The 24,811-nt window shown below is 35.8% G+C and overlaps 1 protein-coding gene and 1 long non-coding RNA gene across 2 annotated transcripts; both read right to left on the bottom strand.

The window, feature by feature from the left end:
- Nucleotides 1-2,039: 2,039 nt before the first annotated feature.
- LOC130080442 (uncharacterized) lies at nt 2,040-6,014 on the bottom strand. Its single transcript, XR_008806675.1, has 3 exons — nt 5,995-6,014; nt 4,008-4,113; nt 2,040-2,179 (listed from the first exon to the last, which is right to left on the bottom strand). It is a non-coding gene; the product is annotated as an uncharacterized LOC130080442 (long non-coding RNA).
- An 18-nt stretch (nt 6,015-6,032) lies between these two features.
- On the bottom strand, nt 6,033-9,367 carry LOC130080434 (paired box protein Pax-6-like). The gene is made up of 5 exons (XM_056245781.1): nt 9,228-9,367; nt 7,839-7,997; nt 7,480-7,562; nt 7,243-7,399; nt 6,033-6,091 (listed from the first exon to the last, which is right to left on the bottom strand). The coding sequence occupies exons 1-5, from the start codon at nt 9,334-9,336 to the stop codon at nt 6,033-6,035; spliced, it is 567 nt and encodes a 188-aa protein (XP_056101756.1). The 5' UTR covers nt 9,337-9,367.
- Nucleotides 9,368-24,811: the final 15,444 nt, after the last annotated feature.

The following is a 24,811-nucleotide window of genomic DNA, read 5'->3' on the forward strand; positions in this document are numbered from 1 at the left end:
AACGCGGATCCACAACAGAACCGGAAGACAATACAATGCTGAATAAAGTCCTAGTTTTTGTTATTTTTGGACCAAAATGTATTTTCGATGCTTCAAAACATTCTAACTAACCCACTGATGTCACATGGACTACTTTGATGATGTCTTTATTTCCTTTCTGGACAAGGACAGTATACCGTACATACATTTTTAATGGAGGGACAGAAGGCTCTCGGACTAAATCTAAAAGGTGGATAAAAATGGCCTTAATGTGTGAGAAGTTTCTTCATTTTGATTTCACACATCAGTCTTCCTCTTTCTTTTTTTTTTTTGGCAAGCGTAATTTCTTGCCACCTCTGTTAGCCTATAAATGACTCAGTCATACTCAATAACAAAGTTATTAACACACCAGACAATATAAAACATGCATGATCGTATCTGTGAGATCCAGAATACTCATTTCCTGTTGTTTGAAAGTGCCTGCAAACCATCAGCTGTACTTCTCTCCCATCTTCCCCCAACCCCCCTACCACTGCCAGAGTGCATCTGAAGTGCTATTAGTGCTGCATGACACGTGTGCACGAGAGAGAGAGAGAGAGAGAGAGAGACAGGGAGAAAGAATGAAGAGAGAGAGAGAGAGAGAGAGAGAGAGAGAGAGAGGCAGACAATCTGGGTTCATTTCTGCTTCACTTTAACTATGTAAAGCTAATAGGCGATATAGTGACTCATCAAGTGGCTTTGTTTTAGACTGAAGTTTAATGCGTCAACACTCAGATATGAAGTAAAAAGGGACATGCATCGATAGATATAAAAATTCACCCATTGGTGTTTTGCAATCAAAATGTCCCTTATGGAAGTGAAACCATTGATGTGTATGTACAGTGAAAAAATATGAATATATTTAATTATTTGGTTAAATGAACTAAAATAATTATGGTCCTTCATTTGGGATAATGCTATATTTTGCATTTCAGACAATTACAAATCACAGTATGCTACATGATTGCAAGATAAATGTTTTATTAAAGGGATTAATCAGCCCGTTCTCATCCCAAGGCGTCATCTAACTGACGCTTTTGACCATGTCAACATGCCGACGCACATGGTACCCCTTAAGCGTCAATATGAGACGCGCCTCCTAGTGGTCTAACCCTAACCCTACCCCAGACCTAAACCTACCCATAACGGAAGCGTCATCTAACTGACGCTAAAGGGTGCCATGTGCGTCGGATTTAGAAATTAAGACAATTGCTATTTCACTAGTGCTCTCAGACTTAATTTGTACACTGTAAATCTTTAATCTTCTCTCACACACACACGCACACACACACACACACACACACACACACACACACAATAGTTTAAGTACAGATATAGTTTCCCAATATTCAAACATATTTCCTCATAAATATACTGTATGACAATATAAATTTGAACAAAGAAATAAAGAACACAAGAGAAACTGATCACAACACTACTGAATTTAAACAACAACACTTTGGATTTGCAGATGAGCTTTATGCTGGAGATTGTTTTGGCAAAAAACGTTGCATACTAAACCCTTGCTTTGCTGGCGGCTTTTTAATAATTGATTTGTTCATTGGTCTTGAGAGCAAATCACATGATTGAGTGTCAGTCCCTGCTTTGATTGTCACAAGCTTACTGCGTGTTATCATATATCTGATTATGAAAATGATCACAACAAAAAATTGACTATAATGAGTGAGATTACAGTGGAGAAATGAGGACTTATCATAAAAGAAATTGAAACCAGAATCATGTTGTTAAATTACAATAACATTACTCAGTTCAGAGAAGTTGCTTACAGGAACTGAGAGTCAGAATTCTAAAAACAACACGTAAGTCATTGCACAATGCATCATCATATAAATCATATACATTCCTGATTGTCTGAAATTGAATGGAAACAAATCATTAGATCTAGAAAAAAAGAATGGCTAAAATAATAATGAGTTTTGTTTTTTAGGTTCAACCATTAGAGGATCGCTTTCCTTTGAGTGGAAAACTATTTGTTCTAAAAGTTTTTGTTTTGTTTTGTTTTTTACCTTTTGTAAACATTAATATTTAATATTCTAAAGCAAGATCTTCCTCCCCTAATCTTACTGCAGTCTGGCCCAGTACATGTTTTGGTCATTTCCTGGTACCTGGACAGGTACAGAAACCCCTGGAGAAATCAGACCTAAAGCAGAAAAAGGAGGAAAATGTAATGTGTTCAAACAGTGATATCAATATCAAGTAATAAGTAAATAATAAGTAAGTAAATAAATAAATATGAAATAAGTGAGTAATAAGTAAATAATTATGGAAGGCCAAATTACTAAAAATGAAATCAATAAATAAATGTTGAAATATTAAAATAAATTATGAATTTTATTTAATATATATATATATATATATATATATATTAGGGCTGTCAAATGATTAATCGCGATTAATCGCATCCAAAATAAAAGTTTGTGTTTACATAATATATGTGGTTGCACTGTGTATAATTATTTTATATATATAAATACACACACATGCTTGTATATATTTAAGAAATATTTTCATGTATATGCTGTATATGGATTTATTTATAATTTTTATTATATGTAAATATAAATATTTTATATATAAATAATATTTTTTTCTTAAATATACATGCATGTGTGTGTATTTATATATATACAAAATAATTATACACAGTGCACCCACATATATTATGTAAACACAAACTTTTATTTTGGATGCGATTAATCGTGATTAATCATTTGACAGTCCTAATATATATATAGATATATATAAAATATTAATTACATGTTTACTATTATTTTTTAATTGCTTTTTCATTTAAGCACGAGCTCGTGCCATTTAATTTTCAGTTTCAGCAGGGTTTCGGTTGTCGGCACGTCACTCAACAATAGTGGACAATGAAAAATTCATTACTTTAGTCTTTAAGCGTGTTTGTCTAGTTTGTGTTTTTCACATCACAACTATGGCCAAAGCATAGTACAGTAAAAGATCTGTTTTTGACTCTTAATTGTATTTGTTTGTTTTTTTAATAATTAATTTGATTCTGTTTTATTAACATTGATAATGTATTTAATAACCCTAACTGCATTTTATTACTATGCTGCTAATTTTTCAGGGTTTTTAGTCTGTATATACAGTATGGGTGTGTATGATTCGTTATTTGTATTTGTTGTATTTATTCATGACGAGTAGTTTAGTTATTTATTTGTGAGTGGTTTTAACCGGACCTCGGTACCTAATTGCGTTCCAGCTCATGTTTTGGAATGACAATAAAAAATCCTTAATCCTTAGTCCTTAATAATTTATTTAAATATTTCAACATTTCTTTATTGATTCGGTTTTTTTTTTATTCAATGAATCCACGGATTATCCCACTTCTACCTGGTCATTTGCCAGCATTGACAGCTGTTATTGATGTTTGCAGGGCAAAATTTGACTGGAAGGATAAAAATGTTAGCTATTTTCGTCAGTTAGGCTTGTTGTGAGATCAAGCATTCTGTCCACTTTGAATGAGACACAAAGATAAAGTAGTGCGTAAGATTACATTTATGTGAATTAATAAATTATAGCGAGTGAGATTATGTGAGTTTAATTACTTCAAAACCAGCGATGAAACCCCCTCGTTGCTGAGAAATATAATGTAGCGATTCAGAAGTGAGGGCAGCTTTGGTACGTTTCTGTGCTCCTGAATGTTTGTGTGTGTGTGTGTGTGTGTGTGCATCGTGATCTACAAATATACAAATATAGTACAAATATAAATATAGAATGTGATTAAACTGACTGGAACTACCTGTGCATTAAACGGTTTTATTGCACACCTTCCAACCAATCAGAATCGAGTATTCAGACAGACTATGGTAAAGTAAAAAAAATAATAATAAGTGAGTAAGTATTAAGTAAATAATATGTAAAAAATAAGAAACAAGTATATTTATAATAAGTCAATAAGGAATGCAAATAAATGTAAAAGATGTTGGATCAGCTCTCAGACTGACCTGTGCTGGTGTTGCCTGAAGGAGGAGCTGTGAGATGAGGAGAGGAGTATGACGGGGACGCAGACAGCATGCAGGAGTACGAGGAGGAAGATGGAGAAGGAGCAGACTGCTCACAGAACACCAGTAGAGGGAGACAACAACAACAGAAACACCCAGACAGATTTACAATGGTGTTAAAATGCATTGAAGAACAGAAGCAGTGCAGAGAGTATACACACTATAATATATCACTATACAACTATATTTGCCAAAATATACAAAAATAAGAACTGCATGTCCCACAATAAAATGCACTCAACTCGACCTTCCAATCCATTTCCAGTGAGATTAACTATCCTGTTAACTGTTAGTGTCCCAATAGTAGTGGGACTCTTAGCATGCTTTTTTCATTGCCTTTCTTCCCTATCACATATTTTAGTAATAATCATACATGTGGTATCATTCGAAATCTCAAATTTCACTCAAAATTGGCCATTGTGTTATGGAAACAGTAGGCTAATTTAAAACCTTTTAGCAGGCTCAATTTATTTTGATATCCACTTCAAATTCGGAATATTGGTTAGACATTTGGCTTCTAGCAATTTCGAGTCCAAATTATTTTGAATTTCTTTCCCTTCTGCAATAATCGGGTGAGTGTTTTTAAAAAAGATGAATCTAGGTCTGTTTTCCAAATAATTGATGCATTGCAATCATTTAAAGTCCCCGTGAACCGGAAGTTGCAAACGACTTTTCTCCAGTGTTGTGACGTATTTCCGAGAGAAACGGAATACTAAATGAGGCAAAATAACGGGCGTGGCTTTTTTTCCAACTAGCACCTGATTGGATCTAGAAAAGTAGGTGTTGTCATTCAGCCTGTCTACTCTACTGTCAGTTGGAGGGTTGTGGTTACGGATGTTAAGCAGACACCCAAACCGCCGTCTTCAGGGAAGGTCCTCCAATGCAGAGGGGAGGGGAAATTTCAGATTTTGATTAAAGATTATGATGCCAAAAAAAATTTTTTGTGTGAATTGACTTGCATGGATGAATTGTTCACCACAAACCGATCAATTTAGGCAAACAAAGTAAGTATGGTCAATTTTGAATTCATGGGGACTTTAAGTTCAGATCTATGGTCAAAAAAAGGGGGTGACAGTTCACAGGTTCATCTTTTTCTTTACTCATTATTTGATCCGATTGATAAAAGTTACATTTTATGCAATATTGAAAGAAAAATGTAAAATAACAATGTTTCTAAAAAATAACTCGATGTCATGTGGCAATGCAGTAGGCTACTCTTTGAAACCTTAATCATTGAATAAAGCCTAAAATTTTGCTTATTTTTAGAAAATAGCAGGCAGTGCATATTCAGTAAATCAAAGTATTCTGTAGCTGTTAAAACCAGACCATTCTCAGTTGTAACTGAGTTATGGTCTGGCAAAGCGTCATAGACAAATCATTTCCAGAGGGGCGTCACCAACGGACGTCGCGGACAGACCTAAACCCAATCAGAGCGATGAAGGAGATGACGTATGCAGAGCGGTGGAGTAACATCTCCGAGTGTTGTTCTTTGCTCGGTTTTTAACAAAAAGGAAACGTTCAAATGGCTTAAAACAGACGCGATAGCTGATTGGAACGAGTGATGTTCGACGGCGGTATCCATCTTTGTAATGTAGGCTACAAAATCTGCTTCAAAATCCCAGCGCTGTCGTCATCGTGTAAAGCCCGCCCCAACGTTTCTGATTGGTGCCGCGATTTCGACGGATTGGAAATGGGCTTGAATGAGCTCTTTGCCAGACTAACTTTCAGAGCAAATCTAAATTTGCCGGAAGTTGTCTGCGTTTTCCCAGGCTAAGTATTCTGGTGAGAGGACACAGATTCTTTAGTGCTCACTGATAACAGTTTCAGTGTCACCACAAGAGGGCACTAACACACAGCACTACAGAAGTACATATAAACTGGCATTGCAATGGTTTGCTAAATATAAATATGAATCTCATATGAGTCTCACCTGGAGCCCAGTATAGACTGGAAAACATAACTGGAATTTCAATATGAAAGAGAGTCATAACTGGAGAGAGCTGCGTCACTCTGACTGATCATGGGTGCTAAACACACACACAAAGAAGATGAGAGAAAAACATTATATTCTCAGCGCCATATGGCAAGCCATTTGAACTTTTATTTATTTCCAGGATACTAATTCTTGATATCAACAATTCAATTTAAAATGATAGTTATTGATATCGGGAATTAGATTTCTACTATAACAATGGCAATTTTTGATATCAGAAATTACATTTCCACTAGTAACAATGCTACTTTTTGATAACAACGATTAAATCTCAACTAGTAAAAACTATAATTCTTGATATCTATAATTGTATTTTCACTAGTGAAATGTCACCATGGCTGCCATTCAAAATCAATTGTTGATATCAAGAATATTTATACGCACCAATTCATATCCTGGAAATGAATAAAAGTTAAAACGGCTTGCCATAGTGCCAAGTACAGTATGCACTACAGCTTACTCTTACCATTATTAAAACATCAAAACCATGAAAGAATGCAAATGGAATACAGAAATCAAGTAGATAAATGTTAGCTTCTTCAAAGTCATTACCATTTTGAAAAGTATAAAAAAAACATTACATATTTTACTTATGTAAATAAATGTATATACAGGTAAAATTTCAAAAGTTTAAGCACACGCTTTTCTCGAAATGTTTTTTAAGTTAATCAGAAACATAAATTCAGTCTCACACATAAAAGAAGAATAGACAAAAACACCATAGTGCAGTGTGCAGTACAGCTTACCTCAAACATTAATGAGTACATATGAATTCTTAAGAATAATCATTCTTTCATAGAACTAGTTTACTATTTTGCTATAACATTAAAGCAACAGAATCACAAAGGGAAGTATGGGAATTATGTACGTAACCAAAATTGTTACACAAATAAAAAAATTCTTCAAAGTCACAATTAAAAAATCCTAAAAGTAAAAAAATAACAATTTAGTTAGGTAAAGTTTAGTACAATTTAGTTTATTTAATAAAATTATGAATTGATGTAATTTGAGTTAAATTCATATGCAGCCATAGGTCCAAATTATTCATTTAAGAATATGCTTTTTCCTCAGAATATTTTCATTTATTAGAAACATTCAGTCACACAAAGAACATGAGAAAGGGGGGGGGGGGTCATATTTTAAGCGGCAGGTACAGTATGCTAATTGTCCCATGTCGGTCGTCACCTGTGCTGTTGCCGTGCGGGTGATGATAGACAGCTGAATTAAAGGATGTGTTCAGTGGAGCGTGTGTTTGAGCACAGGACGTCCCGCCTCCAGACCGCCTCTGGTTTCGCAGCTTCTCCTCGCGCCTCCATTTGGCTCTTCGATTGGAAAACCACACCTGTCAATAAAGGTCCAGAGAAAGAATACATGAACTGATCTATTCCAGCATTTTATTCTATTCCCGGGACAGTAACTTACTTGTATCCGCGCCTCTGGAAGGTCGATTTTGTTTGCAAGTCGCTCTCGTCCGAAAACATCCGGATAATGTGTTCTCTCAAACTCTGTTAGATGAAGTTTAGTAGTTGAGTGTACTTAAATCTTTCTATAAAATAAATGTCACATTCTCAAAAAAAAATAAAAAATAAAAAACGGTACAAAAGATGTCACGGTGACCGTGGTAACAAAAGTTACACCTTTGTACCTAAAGAGTGCACATTAGTACCTCAAAGGTACATATTGCTACCAAAAGTGTATATATTAGTCCCTAAATAGTACATATTAGAACCTTTAAAGGTTTCCTCAATACTTTTTGAAGCTTTTCTTGTCTATGTTCTTACCCTTCTCCAAGGCCTCGATCTGCTCTGTTGTGAAGCTGGTTCTGTTGCGCTGGAGTTTCCTCTTTAACTGCAGCCTCAGTTGAGACTCTTCTCCATCAACTCTTTCTACATGTCCTCCTCTTCCTGCCATCCTCCCATCCATGTCCACCAGGCAGTCATCTGAAACCGAATAAAAAACGGTTACCGGTCGAGAATGCATAACAGAAATACATAAATGTTTAGAAAGATCTAAGTCAATTGCTCGGTGCGCTGCTGACCTCGCATGCTGAAAGTGTGGTTTTATGGATTCTTAAGAATAATCATTAGTTTAAAAGACAGATAATATTAAGCAATATTATCGATTTAACTGCACTGACACTATTGGATGAGAACAAAATTTGAACTGAATTGACTCAGCCAACAGGGAACGTTCTGGAAAGTTTCTCTCAAAGTTATGAGCAAATGTTCTTCCAGTAATATTAATAGAATGTTCATTCAAAGTATTTAATACTGTATTCAAAATGTTAACACAAAAACATTATTAATAGGCCTACATCATTCATTGAACGAAATATTTCAAAGATTCCAATATTATTTGTTTTACAATGTTCAGAGAACATTCAAGAGTAACATTTCCATAATGTTTTGAACATAACGTTTTCATAATTTCATGGGAACTTTAGCTAAATGTTTTTAGAATATATTTTCATTAGCTGAGGATCTGGATAATGACAGTAACTTTGCAACGTTGACACTGATATTTGAACTGACCTGAGCTGAATAACAACTCTATTGTCTTCTTCTGCTTTACAGATTAAGTTGAATTTGTTTCATAATTGACACATTTTGCAACATTAACACTGATATTTTCCTGTTTATTAATGTGAAGCTGCTTTGAAACAATCTGGTGCAGGTAGACGTCAAAACCTGGAAGACTAATTCACCCCTGGTTCCCTCAAGATTTTCCTATGGAGTTTTATAATGGGGTTATATTCAATTATGAGTAAAATAAAGCCTGTAAACATAACTTGACGATACTTTGACATTTTGTTCTACAATGTAAACTACACACACACACACCCCAAACTGTCTTATCTAGTTACTTATTAGAAACACACATTTTCAAAAACATGGTTTTCGGTATGTGTGTGTGTGTGGTGTGTGTGTATATTTTACAATAACATTAAAGCATCTAAACCATGAAATAGCAGAAGTATGGGATTTATGGAACCAAAAGTACTATACCAATAAATAATCTTACATTTTAACTGGTAGAAAGGTTGGTTTAAATTACTCATTTTTAAACGAACAATTGTACGCACACATTTTAATGTATATAGGCTATAGTATGTATATGTATATATAGGCCATCTTGTAAGACAGTGTTTTCCACAGGCCTAGCTCTCTCACCGGTGCTGTGCTGCTGGCTGGGGCCGTTGCTCTGCTGATGGTACCAGTCATTGGATCCACTCCAGTTGGAAGTGTTCTGGAGATTCAGCATGGTTAACCTCTCAAACATCACGCGCTTGCCCACAACAGCCTCAGAACGGAGAGACACAAGAGACTGTTTCGATTTAATTTACACTCTCCTTTGACCCTGAACAACGGAGACAGAGTATCAAATTGTGCTACGAGTTCACACACATTAAAGTGAATTACAGTACCATCATTCTATACATATAAAGAAAGAGTCTGTTACACAAAGTTGATATTTCACTGTATAGGAGTATTTCTTTATTTATATGCGTGCAGTTCAGATTTGTGCATTCGAAAACAAATTAGGCTATGTGAATTAAAAATAATACATATTAACTGTCTGTCATTAGACTTATCTGACGGCACCATTTAATAATCACAGACGGTTTGTATTATTTCTATATATTATAATATATTATCTAACATTAGGAATGTTTACTGTATGCCTCCATATTATTATAGAGAAGCTCTGTCAGTGAATGTGATATTGGTGTAACGCTTAACACTTTACAATAAGGTTTCAGTTGTTGTTAACATAGGTAACTAACATGAACAATGCAGCATTAATATTAATATTAACATTTACTAATACATTTTAAGATCAAAAATTGTATCTGTTAGTATTAGTAACGCACTGTGAACCAACATGAACATTAACTTTTATATCAACTAACATAAACAAAGGTTAATAAATGTTGTAAAATATTGTTCATTGTTAGCTCATGGTTGTTAATGCTTTTAGTAATGTTAACTATAATGGGACCTTATTGTAAAGTGTTACTTTTAGTTTGTATGTGCTTGTTTTTGATTTGTTCCTATTTCCTTTGATCCCTACATTCCCGTTGCATGTTCGTTACTATAATTACTGGTTATGTTGAGCACCTGATTCTTGTTATGTTCCTTTTTATCGTATATAGACTATACCCCATGCAGTTTTTTCAGTTCTTTGTTTGGTAGCATTTTTGGTAACGCTTCCTTTTACAGTCCTGTTACCCATGTACTTACTATGTATTTATTATAGTAATTATAATTACTGGGTAAATACTAGGTACTAACTCTGAACCTACCCCTAACCCATGTACTTACCTTATATTAGCCAGTACTTTCTAGGTAAGTACACTGTAAGTACACGTAGCTAAGTACTGTACTGTAAAAGGAAGCGTTACCGCATTTTTACAGTCTATGTTTGGTAGTTATGGGAGTAACGAAGCTTTTCGAACATTTGAATCAATTGAATCATGATTCCCTGTTTCGAAGCGCTCGAACTGCCACCGGCCGGTGACTCCTGCTGGTTAAAACGTGTAAATGCAACGAAAACCTTCATATAAAAACACCTTTTGCAAACCAATTGCAAATGTTTTAATGAAAGCGTATCTATTAAATGCAAATTAACAAACAATCCAATACCATTACTTATGAAGTGTCTGTATAATATGTTGTTGTTTTTTTATTGTGGGGCTTGTTTTATGGAGAGAATCAGTCCAATAAGAGACTAAAATGACAACAACATCATGGGTTCTTTTCTTTTACTGTATGGTTCTTTGCGGCGAACCATTGAGATGTCGAAATGTTTCGAGATAGTTATGACGTAACGAAGGGTTTACTGAAATCACGTGACTTTGATAGTTTGATACGAGCTGTGAAATGTGAAATCTGGTTCGCACGACGTGTGTATTGAAAGCGCCCATCACTAGTGTCGACTTTTAGTGTGAAACTGTTATGTTTTAGCCCTCATATTGTAGTAGTATTGCCTTATTTGCTTTAGTTGTTTAATGTTTTGTGCTGCATTTGAATTTACTTCTCCTCGTTCTTTGATTGCCCAGATCAAAAAAACACACTGACATAGATGGTCAACGATATAATAAAATAAAATTATCGCGTATTTTTAATGTTGTAATTTTACACATAACAATTTCCTTTTACATTTCTGCCGTTTCACAAATTATTTTGTGGCTCTTTTTTATTATTTAGATTTAAAAAAAAAAAAATTAATGCTGAAATGTCTAAAATTGTATTTTCTTAATGGCTTACTTTATAGCAGGTTTCCATAGTTCCCATAATAACACAAGTGTTCAGTGAACTGTATCTTTTTCCTGGGTAATAACAGAAAATATTCAATTTCTCGCCGACACGGAAATTTACTTTTAAAAATAAACCTAAATATCCCATTACATTTGCTCTCAAAACTGTCACCTGGTTGCCATAAATTCACAGCAAATAAATAAATAAATAAATAAATAAATGTTTCTGCTATTATGGAATGGAATATTGCTGCCAAAACTTATTTAATTCATGAAATTATTATTTATTTCATTATTTCATGTTAATTAACTAAACTACTTGAACCAAAACATGCTTGTTTTCTTAAAATAATAAATGACAATACAGCTGGTAAATTAGAAAGCCAAATGATAAATCAGAGTTCATCGTAGTGGCTTTACTATAAATGCAATAAACATTCTCTTATTTTATTTTTGGTAGCTAAACATTAACAAACATTTTGTTTACAGTGATATCTGAGAAAAGGACAACTAGCCCATGTTCAAAGATAAAGCTTGAAATCTGTAACTCGGATGTTCTGCCTGTTGTTTTTTTGTGGATTCAGTGCAGCAGTTAATAAAATTATAAGAAAGTACAAAGAAAAATACAAATCTGACTCACCAGTTGTTACATTACGAGCAATGCGTCCACAATATGATCCCTCTATTTGAAGTGTTATTAAAGGTTTACTTCCCACTTGCTTGTTAACAATGACCTGTGTGCATGGAGTGACAGAGAGATGCATCTGCAGGCACAATTGTCCAAGTGAGTGAGTGAGAGAGAGAGAGAGAGAGAGAGAGAGAGAGAGAGAGAGAGAGAGAGAGAGAGAGAGAGAGAGAGAGAGAGAGAGAGAGAGAGAGAGAGAGAGAGAGAGAGAGAGAGAGAGAGAGAGAGAGAGAGAGAGAGAGAGAGAGAGAGAGAGAGAGAGAGAGTGACACAGTGAGTCAACATCAGTGTCAAGTTTGAACTTAATGCCAGCGAGAGAGAGAGAGCAGCAAAAAACCCTCGAGAGATAATGGAGTGATGATAAAGACGAAGAGGGGAATGGCAGCAAAGAGCACAGTTTAATATTAATTAGCTTGCACGCTTTAAAAGAAAAGTGGGATTTGGGAGGGAAATGTGAGGTCATAGCATAGGCCTGAGGTGGGAATGTTTTCATTTCTCTTCATTTTGATCATTGGCTGAATCTGCAGAGTTTAGCAGCCTATAGGCTAAATGAAGCGAATACATATACATGATTGAATAAATAAATATTTAAATAATTACTGATTTAATGTGAACATTTCTAAATAGTGCTGTAAATAGTCTAGTCCAATTGCACTTTACCCCTCTGAAAGATATAGTATAGATACAATATAGAGTGCTGTGGGGTTAGCATATTTTTAGGCCAACCCAGAAGTTACAAGAAACCCAATAGGATTTTTCCATTAGCTTTTGGATAATTGCAGAGAATAAGGTCTGTGGCTAACAAAAGCTTATGATTCTTACACGTTTTGTGTTCATCATGGTAATTCACAAATGAACACTTTTTTATGAATTTTGAAGCATAAATACAATCTGCAGAATTCAAAAGCTAAAGCGTAGGATAACTAACTAGGCTACATCACGATCACATGACTTATGACCAAAAGAGGGGAAAAAAATATTGAGAGATAGATTACAGCAGTAAGAAGAGAGAATTATGTGAAATTTTCTAATTAAATGTTGAGGAATAAGAGCACAATGAGAGTTGAATGAGGGTAAATAAACCAGTGTGTGTGTGTGTGTGTGTGTGTGTGTGTGTGTGTGTGTGTGTGTGTGTGTGTGTGTGTGTGTGTGTGTGTGTGTGTGTGTGTGTGTGTGTGCGTGTGTGTGTGTGTGTGTGTGTGTGTGTGTGTGTGTGTGTGTGTGTGTGTGTGTGTGTGTGTGTGTGTGTGTGTGTGTGTGTGTGTGTGTGTGTGTGTGTGTGTGTGTGTGTGTGTGTGTGTGTGTGTGTGTGTGTGTGTGACTTTAGGTTGGGGAACAGGGGGATGCCACATTAGTTTATTTCCAGTTGACAACACTTTACATCCCCTACCTCTCTGTCTCTCTCATACACACTTCTTTATTAAGCAGTTATATTTAGAATCATAAGCTAATGCTGTGCTCTAAAGTGCTAAAATAAAATATAAAGAATAAAATAAAATAAGAAAGAGAGGTTGTGAAGGAAAAAAGAAGACAACAAAAGGGAGGGTTTTTAAAATGATTTATTTATTTTTAATTTATTTTAAAGACACTTGGCGTAAGATGACCCCTCAGAAATAGTCAGCAAATAAATAAACGTGTTGTATTATTATTCGTAATAATAATAATTATTATTATTATTATTTAAGCATTTTGACCGTGCATGGTAATGCCATGATGTAAGTTGTCACAGTCACCAGTTCAGTCACCAACTCTGTAGCCTGTCTGCACTACATTTCCCAGCATCCCTTCTGCTCCCCACCTGCACTCAGTCAGCATCACCACACCAGATACACACACTCCCTCATCAACAGCAACCTGCATCTCCCTCACATCAGTGTCCGGTCTCGTCAACGTCACTGTCAGACTTCTTACCTGAACACTCACCTGAGATCGTCAAGTCTCCTGTCCCGTCATCCCGACCCAGACTCCAGTCCTCGTGTTCTTCCTTCTCCTGCACAGAGAATCACTTCAGTCATCGCCATCACCGTCATCAAGTCCCCATCCTCTCCCCATCGTCTGTTCCCCGCTGTCCCGTCACTCGGCTTTTACTTGAATAAACCATTTCACCTTCTCTGACTGTCTGCTCCCTTCTGTGAGTGTGACAAATGTACAGTAGCCTATTTTTTTTTAAGTGGAAAATTAAAGTTAGACCCATAAGATGACGAATAAGTAAATAAATTAATACATTTATTTTAATAATAATAATTTATTTATAATTGTATTATTATTATTGGCCTATTATTATTTAAGCATTAATGATTTTCATATCATTAGCAACATACATTTAAATCAAGTGTGTCCAGCATTTTGACTGTGCATGTTAATGTCATGATGTTGTACAGTATATACAGTATATAACACATTTAGGTTTTTACATTATTTATAATTTTATTACATTTATACATTACATTTATAATTTTTACAATTTTTTTTAAATATTATAAAGACTGGGGTAAGATGCCCCCTCAGAAATAGTAAGTAAATAAATGTATTTACTGTTAATTTTAACATTATTTTATTATTAATAAAACAATATAAAAATGTAATACCTATTATTATTATTAATGATGCCCCATCAGATATAATAAATAAATAAATCTGTTTTAATCATAATTATAATTATTATTTAAGCATAAGTCTTTAGATCAATGTTTTTGAAATCATAAGAAACATACAGTTAAGTCAACCTTTTGGTTGTGTTAGTGTTATGTTGAAGCATGTACAGTATAAAATACATAGCCTGTTAGAATTATATCAATTTATAATACAAAATAGATTCAGATTTTTGGTAGGCTAAATAGCCTATGTCTTAAGTACAGTTAGGCATTGTTTTTTTTTACAATGTTACTGTCTGCATCTTGGGTGTATTTGTGAGAACAAGCCAGTGTGTGTGTGTGTGTGTGTGTGTGCGCGCGAGCGTGTGTAATTTCTTGCTGAGATTCATATAGCTTTGGGGCATGCATTTTTTAAACTAGCCCCTCACCCCTCCATCTCTTCATCTCTCCATCCCTCTCTATCTCTTTTCTTAGCGCTGGGGGTTAAACGTGGGGGGGGGGGGGGGGGGGGGCTATGACGAGAGAAGGGGTGGTCACCATAGCAACAATGCCACGACAAATATTCATCAAGTCTTTAAAACAAAGCCGAGCAGAGAAGCTTTATCAAATAACTCGTGTAGCTCATCCTGGGACAGTCAGCAGAGAGATGATCTACAGCACACTAAAGAGAAAGAATAGTTTTCTGCCTGCAGGGTTTCTTCTGGTTATCATAAAGAAACTTCCCCATATTCTGAGCTTGTGTGTTCTTGCTGCTTGGTGGAACCGAGGCTTCCTTCAACACCTTTTGGCGTGTCTATAGCCTACACCCTGTTCTTTTCTGTTTCGCGCGCTCTACTTTCTACTTTTTTCTAGTGTTTGTTGCTCCTGGCGACACCGTGGTTCATCCTCCTCTCCCCTCCACTCTCTCCCTCCTCTCTGTCCCTGTCACCTTCAATCGTGCTGTAGAAGCAGACACAGAGCCATAGCACAGAGCCCGAGGCCAGAGAGAGAGCATGAGAGGGACACACACACACACAGAGAGAGAGAGAGAGAGAGAGAGAGAGAGAGCAGTAGCCTAGCACATTAGGGGGTTAGATGTGAGAAAAGCGCGTTATAAATCAAATGTATTATTATTATTATTATTATTATTATTAACAGCAGAAGAGACAGGGGAACTGGGGAAGGTAAACACGGACTCGTGTAGTGATGATCTGCATCTGGCCGCTTGGCCGATTTAGTGTCAGCGCCATCTTGTGCCAATTCCGAAAATTTCAAACAGAAAATAATTCATTTCACAATCTTTTTTGTTATTGTTGTGAATTCTCGTGTAAATGTGAACCACTTTCTGTAGCCTACATCTCTTTTGCTGTCATGTATTTTTCAAAGAGTGCAACAGGTTTCAGAGGTAAAAAATAGTTTTCTATATTGGGGAAATTCATGTTTAAGACAGACCTACTGTGAGCTTTGAGGTGGTATATGGTATATTTTTTCAACTTATTATTATTTCTTTTTTAGTTGTGTGTAACAGCAGAATTCCTGGGATAGTCAGCAGAGAGATGATCTACAAAAAATCATTTGCAAATGACCTGTTGCCTAAACTCCTGACTTCCACATAGCCTACTTCTGAGGCAGCATTAATGATTTACAACAAAGAATATAGAGAGCTTTGATGATAATAAACAAATATTTAATTTACAATACTATAGACATGGCATTTAAAGGAAAATGTTAGTCAAAAACATAGGCTGCTACATGTAGGCCTACATACAAACTGACCTTGTGGAATATCATAGGCCGTGAAGGATACATATGCTGACTTTCATCATCTATAGATGAAGGTTTCTCAGTAAACAAACAGGATGTGACCTGATCATCAGATGCTGTCTTTCTTTCTCCCGCCTTATGCTGCCAGCGGAGGCAGCGTTTTACAGCTTTCAAACACAGCCTGACTCTTTGGCTGAAAAATGCTGCCTCTGCATACTCTCTTGAGTAGGTTCTTATTTTGAATTAGACCGCTAAAAAAGTATGTTCTATATAGTATGAATGTGTGCCATGTTGTCATGGGGTAGTAAAGTGTCCATCATATGCACACTTCAGAATCTGCCGGAAGTATAGGTCATGGGGACATTTTGCCTATGTATATTCTTATGAGTAGGCCTACTGTGAGTTCGGAGATACTTCTTTCTTTACACACTGTTTTTCGCCTACTAGAGGGAAGTATGTGATCTCGGATGCAGCCAATGTCGCTTTCAAACTACTAAAATGTTTGTGTGTATATATATGCACTTAAAATATATTGTTTCTATATACACAATCAGCATCTTTAAATAGTTTTATATTCATCTATCATTTTTCTACCATGATTGGGTCATTCACAATGCTTTATGGGATTGTAGTTGTTTTTATCATTAAAGCCATTAATATTTGTCTTGTAGCCTACCATTTTTTTTTTTCAAATACATTTTTTTTGCTTCAACTTCAACTTAAAAAGTTGAAGCAAAAAAATTGTATTTGAAAAAAGAAAAGAAAAAAATATATATATACACACACACACACATGCATAGGCCTACATGCATAACATAGGCTTACATAATATAAATAAATAAATATATATAAATATATATATATATTCACACACACACACACACACACACACACACACATATAGCCTAGGCTACGTGTGTATGTGACGGACGGATCGTCTGCCTCTCTCTTCAGCACCACCCCGTCCCTTAATTCGCCGCCCTTCGCCAGGGGCATGTTCAAGAGATCACAACGGTTACCGGGTTGAACGGCATGTTTCCTGGAAACGGCGTGCACCGGTGTGCAACGGGGTTTGAGATGCGTTTTCTCTTGTTTGGTGGGCGTGTCAGAACTGCAGTCCAATCAGCAGCAACATGTATATAAAGCACACGGTATTAAAGAGAACTCGCACAATGGAAGTAATTTACAAATGTGTTCTATACGCAACAACTAAGGATATCAGAAGACATGTTTGTCATAAGTATTATTGTAAAAATATAGGATATCAACATAATGATGCAGTTGTTTATATTTTTAGCTTCATTGCAAGTGTGTGACATTTGGTATAGAAATAAACAATGAATGTAAAGTGCTTTTCCTAAAAATGAGAAAGAAAATACAGGGTAGGCCTATTAATAAAACATTATGAACAACAAGAATGTGAGGCTAAATAGATGTGTTTTAGTCTTTATTAGGTAAGATGTGCTTCCATTTCAGCTTCCACAAATCCCTTCACTCGATTGGGATGTTCTCTTGTGTTCTGGGCGGCAAGTGCAGTAACTGTAACATCGGGCATATTTTGTAGTATTAAACATATTTATACCGACTTCATCAGGCTCCGAAAATTCTTCACAAAGAACACAAAAAGCCTTCTCAGCTGCCGTAGTTGCAACTCTTGCGTCATCACAACAGTGCGTTCAACGCATCACCGTTTCTGTTTAAAAAACGTTCTGCAACGTTTTGTCGGCGCTGAGCGCAGCCCAGGTTCCCGACTGGAGTGCGTGTGATTGGAGAGGAGAATTAGCGGCGTGTGATGAGGCACACCTGACGAGAATGAAGCCTCATAGAGAATTTTCGGATATTCAAAGTATGATAACAGTGTGATTAAGGAGGCTTTGTAATTAATCTGTTAATTTTATTAGTCAAATTTCACTGTGTAAGTTTACTAATAAAAAGCCTCTTTTCTCAGTATTCCTTAAAGAATTTGACAATTACTTTTCTACTATTCAAGCTAGTACTAATGGAAAGGCTATTAAGACTGTTCGTTTGTGTAGCATACTGTCTTCAAAATTTTTGAATGATTCAAAGGTCTTTTTTTTTTTTATGTGTGGTTTTTGCTCCCCTGGCTGTAAAATGTATGTTGTACTGTTTTGTTGTTTAAAGCAAAAAAAAAAAAAAAAAAAAAAAAAGCCTCATAGAGAGGACAAGCCGCGATGCCGAAGCCGCCGCCCCTCGCGCCCAAGGAGAGAGAAGCGCGTGCGACCGCCGGGCACCGCCCCCTTACCTGGACCCATCCCATCTCTTCACTACCCTTCCTTCACGATTCCCTGGCTGGCACGAGGACACCAGATCCCCTTTTATTTTAACACTTTATTTCCCCCTTTTTGGACATTTTATGTTTATTGTATTTAATAAATGCCTGTGGTGTATTTAATTGACACCACTCCGACTGTGTCTGTCGTTTGCTCCTCCCGCCACAATATATCAATATATATAGCTTGGTTTCAATAACAACAGTTTTTGGAATAACAATAAAGTTTGGGTTCAGTTCAATTTGCAGTGTGTTTTTATAGACCTTTTATGTGTCAAAAGATCAAAGACATTTTGATTTCTCAATTTATGACCCCTGTAATGGCTGCTAAACTTAGCCCCGGGAACTAATCTCCTGCACTGCTGGTTTCAAGTCACTCATATTACACACTTATCTAAAATCCGTATTGCATGCTTATTTATTTATGGGTGATTCTTTAACTATGGTACTTTTCTTGTCCCTGGATGAAATAATAAAATCTAAAAAACATTTCTTCTTTTTTGTTTTTGGCACATTTACTTCACCCTAAGGGGAACTTATACAAAATGTATCATGGCTCAATCATTCTTTTTATTATATATTATGAGGCCTTTTATGCATGATTTTTACTGTTTTGCCTCTGTCCCTAAGCCAGACTTTGTACCTTCAACCTTGCTTAATTCTAAATTAAATATTTAAATAATGTAGATTTTAAGTACAAATGATAAAATAATATCTATTTCAATTATAAATATTATATATTGCAATATTTATTAACATTTTCCTATATTTTTCATAAGTAGAACCCCTGTCCCTTGGGTTCACTGTCATTTCCACCACACAGTACAAAATAGAATCCTGGGATCATTGTTTTAGGTTTGTTTACTTAGTAACCATAGCAACAGAAACTCCACAGTGGAACACATGGCTGGGTGAAAGGGTGACCTCTTTAGGGGGTAATGTAAAGAAGAAAAATCAAGGTAAATATGAGTAAAACTGAGAGTATGTTTATTGGTCGTCATTTCCAAACGGCTCATATTTCACATGGACGTAAAAATAACTGGATAAATTTAATTTAATGATGTGTAATTTGTGTATATTTAATGCTAACTCTAAAATGAATATTAGCAGGCTAACATAGCATGATATTTTAGAGGGAAAGGGAGGAAATGTCATTTCCACCACAGTCATTTCCACCACGGTGTTCATTGTGATGGTAAAGACAGGTTGTGGTGGAAATGACATTGTTCATGCTAAACAGCAAATTATTTTGGGCTATAATACTAAAATTTAAATGCAAAAAAACATTTAATTAAGTTAAGGTAGTAAGGAAATATTTTATTATTTTTTATAAAAATATATTGGTATTAAATGCATTTTCTGAGAATTTATATTTCAAGTTTTGACTGCAAATGTCACGTCCATAACGCTGAAATTGCCCAATTTTAATTGATCCTCAATAGTTTTGTGGTGTAGGTCTACATATTTTATAATGTTAAGTTCAAATAATACTAATAGTAATTTAAAGATGTGGTAGCATTGGATCTACTGACAAGACCCACACAATTTGCCGTAAGTGTTTTAAGAAGCTTCCTCAAATGACCGGCAACACGTCCAACATGCAGATGCATATCTTACGGCACCATCCCGAAATCAATTTAGTTGAAGCACAGAAAGCAAACCCAAAATCAGCAGCCTACACTGCTTAGTTTAGTATAATAATTTGCATAGTTAATATTGTTCTTTGGTGTTAAGTTTACACAGGGTTTTCAGATGTTATTTAATAAAAATATATTTTCTTTCTCTCAAAATCTTTTTTTTCACCCCTAAGCCCCGCCCCCGTTATAGAATCGTGATACTAACCAAATCGTGGGTCAAAAATCGTGATACGAACCGAATCGTGGGTTTGGTGTATCGTTATAGCCCTAACAAATAGTCACTGTCATCTAATCCTGTTTTCTTTCAGTTTTTCTTTTCCAATAGCAAATGTATTTAAAAAACACTGTTACCACTGCCAAAGAAAAACTAATGTTCAAAAGTGAAGGGTCAAGAGCCCAACTAAACCAAACACTGATCAACATCAAATGAAAATAAAATTACATCTAAACCTCTGTCACCTTTTAATAAGAACTTCTGTAGACGTCAGACATAAAGTCAAACTGGATAGTAATAAGTAAAGCTGGTAATGCTGTTTGTGGAGTTGTTTAATCCTCCTCTGCTGAGATCTTCACAGATTTAATGTCTTTTATCTTCATTTGATTTAATCTTTTTTCTGTTCTTCTTGTTCCTCTTTCCTTCAGTGATTTTGCTTGTTAACAGCAGGTGTTCATCAGTGTCTGAATTAACTCACTTGTTTTAATCACTCAGTCAAATGACTATATTAGTGAACTAATGTAGGGAATAGTGAATAAGGGTATAGGGTGTGATTTGGAACACAGTCTCTGAGTGTTGACTTTGAGCGCTCGTGAGCTTAGAATTAGGCCATGCTTAAAAATATTCTTGTTTGCCGTAACCCGACCGACCCTGTCAAATTAGGACCGACCCAATTATTTATTTTTTTCCCCTTTTAGTCCGACCGACTTGCCGGTTGTAAACTTGCATTAAGACCGACCGATTTTTTTTTTACTCTTCAAACAACTAATACAAATGCAATAAAATAATATACATTTATTATAGTAAGTATTGTGAATATAAATTGCGTAGGCTACGTTCTTTCTTTTAAATAAAAACCCGTGGCGTCATCTATTATGATTATGTTTACACCATTGGTTTACGCATGTCACACTATGGCCTGTGCGTTCGCTTCGTTTCATTCACTGTCAATGGTTCGCGCTCGGTGATGATGGCTGCGGCGCGGCTGCTTGTGAAATACGTCTGTATGAGCCTACATTTAGTCGCTCATTATTCGAAATTCTTAATGGTCAAATAGGGAATCGATGTTAACGGCCTTTTCTCGGAGCCCGTCCAGCTCGTCATGACATGCCCACCGCGAACGCGCGTCACACAGCAACTGCAGGCTCTGACAAACAAACACACATAAGTGTAGGAAGCCAAACACACCGAAAGGGGGACGAAACGGCGCGGTGTGTTACAGAGTTCGCGCTGCGCTGACTTGTAATCTGCGTGGCTCAATGGACCGAGACGCGCGAGCGCGACAGACTCGACAGCGCAGGAGAAGTGTTTGCTTGCGCCAGCCAATGGTCAGAGCGGCGCGAATTAATCTCACCAGCGCCGCGCTGACCAATAAAACAGCACATCCCATACCGAAATGTACTAAATTGCACAAAAGAAAATCGACCATTCCATAATATGTCAGGACTACTTAATCGGCCTATAGTTTCCTACAATGCGCCTAGCTATTTGACCACACTGATTTCCGTTAATAATAGCAGATGTTTATGGGTCAAATCTCTCACTCTCTCCCTGCAACTTTTTGTTACCCTCCTTTCCTGCCCCTAGACCAGAAAGGGGGCTTGTAACAGTATGGGTCAAATGTAAACGAATGGTGCCAAACGCGCTGTTTTATTGGTCGGCGCGGCGCTGGTGAGATTAGTCATTTTAATTTATTTGTTTCCCTCTGAAAATCCACTTTCATTGAAATCTAGTGGCTCCTTTTTTTCTTTTGATTCTGCCTATTTTTTTCCAAATGAATGCAGCTGGAATTAATGCAATAAATATGTTTTTTTTTTACAAAGATTTCAAATTGTTTGTGGTCTATAACCTGTATCAGAATGAGGTTCGCAATGGTGCGCCCGAAGGCATGGGGGTTGAAGACCCAGTCAGTGACGTCACGATATGCAAATTTGTTTAAATTCATACCGACCTAATCACCATGACCAAAATTATCCTTTTTTTTTTACATTGAATCTTGAAAAAAAAATATATAGACCTACCTACCGACCCCTTTTTTTTTTTTTTTTTGCTGTTACTGCAAACCAAAATATTTTTAAGGATGGCCTTATAAGGTTCTATCTCCACTTTTGGTCGAAATTGAGTTTTTGACATAATCTTATCCATTAGGTGTTTATTAATGCCTGTGTGGTGTTATTTTTGTAAAAAAATATATTTTGTTAGTAGTTATTAATAAAATAAAAAGGTTCCATCTCACAAACCAGCAGGGATGTAAAAACTTTGATGCTCAATATCTCAGAACTTCCCTAAACGGAGAAAGAACCTTATAATTCTAAGCACACGCGCTGTTAATTCACAGTATATTCCTGTAGGCTACTTTCTCGAAAACTACATATATCACCCAGAATGCATTTTTTCTACAGTATATTGCTGTTTTAATGGAAACTAGCATGTTACTGTCAAAGTTTTGCCCTTTTATTACAGCAATTTTTGACAGTGTGAGGGACTGATTGGAAGTTGGTGTGTGGTACGGTATGATAGGGATCCTTACCCTGGCATTATACAGGATGTGGACCCTGAGGGTTGTGTATTGTGTCTTGTGTATATTAAGGTTATATTAAGGTAATGATGTCATAAAGGGTTTGCTCTAATTTGAACTAGTTTTTCCAAGTTCAGCATGTAGAAAGCAGTGAATAAATGATTTGCTGATTTTTAACACATATTCATGTTTTTTTTTTTCATTTTTGGATTGTTTTTCATTTAAAAATATTGATATGTTTTTGTTTACTAATGCTGTTGCTTATTGGTTTGCTCTGGTTCACCACATAGAGCAGTAGAAAAAGAGTTTTTAATTGGAAGTTGCCTATCTATGTCATTTCCGCCACACACTGTCTCTTCCGCCACGCCATGTCATTTCCACCACAACCCATATTTTAAAGTAAAACATATAAAAAACATACAATCAAACCAAATATATTCAGTGGTGTTGATAATTGTGCAGTTAGGGGTAAGATATGTGTATACACTTTAAGAAATACATGATTTTGAGCTATATTAAGTAAATGAAATGTTCCAGGCATCTAGTTTTAGGTGTTTTTAGTGTAAACATTGTAAAATCTTTACAGTTACATTTCTGAAAAATAAATCAATTACAAATTTGATCAGAGATGTGTGTGCTATTTAATCAAATATATTTATTACAGAAGATATTTAATTATTTTCTCTTCAAAACACAAGTTTTGCTATGTGATGGAAATGACCGTTTTCTTGGACTGTCAGATAAAAATGGCAAAATATATATATTATTCAATACAAATCAGCACAGCCAACTTAAGGGAAGGTTTCTAGACAGATTGAGAAACCAAATTATACTAAAAAACTGTTTGTAGAAATGTTTTTATTTTCTGAAACTGTCTAGCTCAAAGAGTACCATAGTTGAAGAATCACCCTTATAGGCCTAACTTTTTTTTTGCATAGCTACTTCATAAGTGGGAGAATGTACAGTCAGCTGATTATCAAATCATGTGGTCCAATGGTCCAGATCACCCTGTGAGGGTTTATTTTCAATAATAAAGACACAGTAATGTTATAAATTATTTTTTTAGCAGTGAACTCCTAACAAATGTTAACACTTTAACACGTGCACACCACATAATTACAAAGTCATGATCACCAAATAAACTAAATGTAGGCCTTAATGATTCTTTGTTGTTGATAACTTCATTGGCATTAGGTGTGGAGGCCAGTATTTTTAAACCTGTTATACCTGTTTCTCATGTGCATAGAAGAAGGGACTGATTGCTAAAACTTGTTTCCAATGTTCCTTCAACCCACACAGCAGTATTAGATGACAAATGGCATATGCCATAGACAAAGATAAAGTCTATAGCTTTTATTGGAAACAATTAGGCTAAATCAATAAAGCCTCCACAAGGCAGAACTGTAGACCTTGAAGCTATGTTGTTTAGATTAGGCTACACACACACACTATGTTTATAGAGAGCCAACATTTTAAAACTTGTATTCATTAGTCCACTACCAACCTTGCCCTACCACATTCTCGGAGAATTTTCCGAAACAACCCCTGAGAAACCAAAACCGCTAGATATGAACAAGTAGGCGGGGCCAATACTCACTCTGGGCGGGACGAATGCTCCTGATTGGTCATTGTAGGACAGGTAGGAAGACCATTTTTGAAGAACAAATCTCGCTTAATGTTTTTTTCATGAGCGAAACTTCCGACGTCTTCTAATCCTCTCTTCGCCCTACTTCGTCGACCAAGGCAGCGAGGAGGCTATTTCTAGAAACATCAGCGGTTTGATCGTCGATCTCCGCTGAATTATCAAGAAAGTTGG

This window comes from Rhinichthys klamathensis, unplaced genomic scaffold (assembly GCF_029890125.1).
Source record: "Rhinichthys klamathensis goyatoka isolate OS25496 unplaced genomic scaffold, OSU_Roscu_1.1 h1tg000035l_1, whole genome shotgun sequence".
NCBI classification, from domain to species: domain Eukaryota; kingdom Metazoa; phylum Chordata; class Actinopteri; order Cypriniformes; family Leuciscidae; genus Rhinichthys; species Rhinichthys klamathensis.

Excerpts from the sequence above, each read along its gene's own strand:
- LOC130080434 (XM_056245781.1), bottom strand. The coding sequence starts at position 9,336 with ATGTTTGAGAGGTTAACCATGCTGAATCTCCAGAACACTTCCAACTGG. Across the intron at positions 7,563-7,838 it reads GATCGAGGCCTTGGAGAAGG|AGTTTGAGAGAACACATTAT; the intron begins GTAAGAACATAG and ends TTCATCTAACAG. Across the intron at positions 6,092-7,242 it reads CCCGCACGGCAACAGCACAG|CACCCATGATCAGTCAGAGT; the intron begins GTGACGACCGAC and ends GTGTGTGTTTAG.